Below are 1,551 nucleotides of genomic sequence, written 5' to 3' on the forward strand. Positions count from 1 at the left end.
TAGGACAGGGGAGGGATTTATTTCCCTTTCAGCCAGGAGTTTGCGTGGCGCTCAGTTACATTTCCCAGAGTACCTTTGGAATTTTAATAGCCAGTGCATCACTATTCAAAACTGCCTCCCTGGTTTGGGGATTTATTCAGGCTCTTTACTTTTTTCTTCAGTTTCTTGCCTTTTCTTAGGTGTCTAACATTTTACTCCTTGTTAGCATCTTCCCTGAAGATTTTAATCGAGAGGGAGTTGAAATTGAATCAACACTTTTTTTTATCCATTTCTTGATGGTGGTTGTTACTCGCTGCTGCTTTCTTTGGTTATCACCATAAATAATTGGCTACTGATAGTAATTTTAATAATTTTTTGCTATTACCAACTAATTGGTATTTTTTTTTTCTTTTTGCTTGTCAAATGATCTTTAATTGAAACATTTTCCTTTGTAGTTCTTAACTAGCCGGACATTCCACTGCACCACTGTTGATATCGTCTATGATGTCATGAGGGTGGCGACCATCAACATTGCACCCCACAGACTGGGCAGTCCCCAGGATCTCTTTAATGGTTCCAGAGAGTTCTCTAGCTAAAGATCGGTGACGCATCTGTCGGGCAATGCTGACAATCTCATCAAAAGTGACATTTCCACTGTGCTTAATGTTTTTTTGCTTCTTTCTGTCTCTTGGTGGGTCTTTGAGGGCTTTGATGATCAGGGCAGAGGCAGAAGGCACTACTTCGATCTGGGCCTGTCTGTTCTGAATGGTCAGTTTCACTGTAATCCTCAGACCCTTCCAATCACCGGTTGCTTTGGCGATGTCATCACCAACCTTTTTTGGAGACAGGCCTAGGGGGCCGATCTTGGGGGCCAGGGCCGACGTGGCGCCCACTTCCCCACCGGTGCACCGCAGGTACACGACTTTGATTTCGTTGGGGTCGAACTTCGGCGGCATGGCGGAGGCAGCTGGTGTCGGATGAACCCGGATTCGGGACGACCGAAGAAAGTTGCACCTGAGCCTCCTCCGAGCCGAAAGCCGAAAAGTTAATTGGTAATTTTTATAAAATGTAAGGCTTAACTTAAAACTGTTAAAGTATATTTTGTATTATTTACCAAAACATTGTTTTGAACATAAGTAATTGTTATAAAGCCCGTTTATTTATTTATTTATTTTAAAGCCTGAAGATGGTAGAATCATGTATTTTTATTTTTATTTTTATTTTTTTAAATATATTTTATTGATTTTTTACAGAGAGGAAGGGAGAGAGATAGAGAGTTAGAAACATCGATGAGAGAGAGACATCGATCAGCTGCCTCCTGCACATCTCCCACTGGGGATGTGCCCGCAACCCAGGTACATGCCCTTGACCGGAATCGAACCTGGGACCTTTCAGTCCGCAGGCCGACGCTCTATCCACTGAGCCAAACCGGTTTTGGCTAGAATCATGTATTTTTAATTCATTTTTGTTAATCCTCACCTGAGGATATTTTTTCCATTGATTTTTTTTTTTTTTAGAGAGTTGGGAGGGAGGGAGAGGACAAGGGAGGGAAGGAAGGAGGGAAAAAGAGAG

The 1,551-nt window shown here is 42.4% G+C and overlaps 1 protein-coding gene across 1 annotated transcript; it reads right to left on the reverse strand.

Moving 5' to 3' along the window:
* Positions 1–388: 388 nt before the first annotated feature.
* LOC102758538 (60S ribosomal protein L12) lies at positions 389–1,018 on the reverse strand. Its single transcript, XM_006760107.2, has one exon. It carries the CDS (start codon positions 933–935, stop codon positions 438–440), a length of 498 nt encoding a protein of 165 aa, XP_006760170.1. The 5' UTR covers positions 936–1,018; the 3' UTR covers positions 389–437.
* Positions 1,019–1,551: the final 533 nt, after the last annotated feature.

Source organism: Myotis davidii, unplaced genomic scaffold (genome assembly GCF_000327345.1).
Source record: "Myotis davidii unplaced genomic scaffold, ASM32734v1 scaffold937, whole genome shotgun sequence".
Taxonomy (NCBI): domain Eukaryota; kingdom Metazoa; phylum Chordata; class Mammalia; order Chiroptera; family Vespertilionidae; genus Myotis; species Myotis davidii.

What these genes read in the sequence shown, in the direction of transcription:
- LOC102758538 (XM_006760107.2), bottom strand. Translation starts at nt 935, where the DNA reads ATGCCGCCGAAGTTCGACCCCAACGAAATCAAAGTCGTGTACCTGCGG.